We start from the raw sequence: 1,183 nt of genomic DNA, 5'->3' as shown, positions 1-1,183 counted from the left end.
TGGTGGGATGCTCAGCGCTGCAGCTGGGGTGCACAGGGCCGTGGGGCCGGAGGGCGCTTGCAGTTAAGCCCAACTAGGGGTGGCCATTTCTACACAAAACAATATCCAGCCCTGGAAAGGAGTGAGAGGGGTGGGAGAGGGGCATAGGTCCTAGCACAAAAGGAGAGACCAGGGTGGGCTGTCACTCTGCTCTGAGGGGACAGGGGGTCCCAAGGCACCCACCAGACCTGCCTTTCCCCCACACACCCCAACCCATGCCATGCAATGGTGACACAGGGTGCAGCGGGAACCCCAAGAGAGTGGGATCGCCTCGGTCCTCGGGGTAATGATGTCCAGGGAAAAGGGATCCCCCACCCCTGACCCTCTCCTCCAGGTGGACGACTTGGTATTTGGTAGCTGTGTGCAGCTCCTTCTCCAGTAAAAAGATGCATCCTTTTCTCGCACAGTCAATGAGAAACGCAATGGGATCTGTCATGCGCTTGGATTGTGGGCTTGTTCGTTCATTTGAATTAGCAATGTTTTCTTCTTCTTCGGGGACTAGAGTAATCACTCAGGTATTTACAAACACCAACCAGCGCCTTCACGAGGTCTCCCCCAAAACATCATGACAAAATCACTGTCTGCAAGAGCCCTGCACCAGCTGTGTCCAAACAAGCCCGTGCTTGCTGAGAGCTCGGGGCTGCCGAGGGAGAGGCGCGCTGGATCTCCGAGTCCTGGGGGGGTCTTCCCAGACGGCTGTCTCTTCCTTGGGGTGCCTCTCCCTGCACCCCCATGCTGCCGCTATTGCTGCTGTGGGTGCAGTGGTCCCGCTCATACTCCTCTTGAGCCTTTTGCATTTTCCGCTTCTTCATCTTCCTCTTGTGGATGTGGAAGGTGGTGAGGGAGAGAAGGATCAGGCAGAAGATGAGGGTGACCAGGACAATTAAAACCAGGGTGGATGAGAAGGACTGGAAGAGTTGACCCACTTGCGTGATGCAGGTGCTGCTGGCGTTTAAGGTGGCAGATGTCCTGTTCAGAAGACAAGGTGGCAGGGAGAGCCTCAACTCCTTGGAGAGCTTGGCACTCATTGAGGAGGCTTCGGAAGATGAGGATCTTCCCTCTCTGAAGACGCCTAAATTTCAATCAGTGCCGGGCTGCTGGCGGGCGCTCGCTGGAAATGCCCGGGGTGCTGCCGGCTCAGCCT

At 56.7% G+C, this 1,183-nt stretch overlaps 1 protein-coding gene across 1 annotated transcript; it reads right to left on the bottom strand.

Moving 5' to 3' along the window:
• Nucleotides 1-602: 602 nt before the first annotated feature.
• Nucleotides 603-1,170, bottom strand: LOC104071412 (chromosome unknown open reading frame, human C11orf87). Its single transcript, XM_009581788.1, has one exon. It carries the CDS (start codon nucleotides 1,065-1,067, stop codon nucleotides 603-605), a length of 465 nt encoding a protein of 154 aa, XP_009580083.1. The 5' UTR covers nucleotides 1,068-1,170.
• Between the last annotated feature and the right edge of the window lie 13 nt (nucleotides 1,171-1,183).

The sequence above is a fragment of the Fulmarus glacialis genome, unplaced genomic scaffold (assembly GCF_000690835.1).
Source record: "Fulmarus glacialis isolate BGI_N327 unplaced genomic scaffold, ASM69083v1 scaffold46247, whole genome shotgun sequence".
NCBI classification, from domain to species: Eukaryota; Metazoa; Chordata; class Aves; order Procellariiformes; family Procellariidae; genus Fulmarus; species Fulmarus glacialis.
This window is presented reverse-complemented; position numbering and strand designations above follow the sequence as displayed.

Bases quoted from the DNA above. Each gene is read 5' to 3' on its own strand.
- LOC104071412 (XM_009581788.1), bottom strand. From the start codon at position 1,067: ATGAGTGCCAAGCTCTCCAAGGAGTTGAGGCTCTCCCTGCCACCTTGT.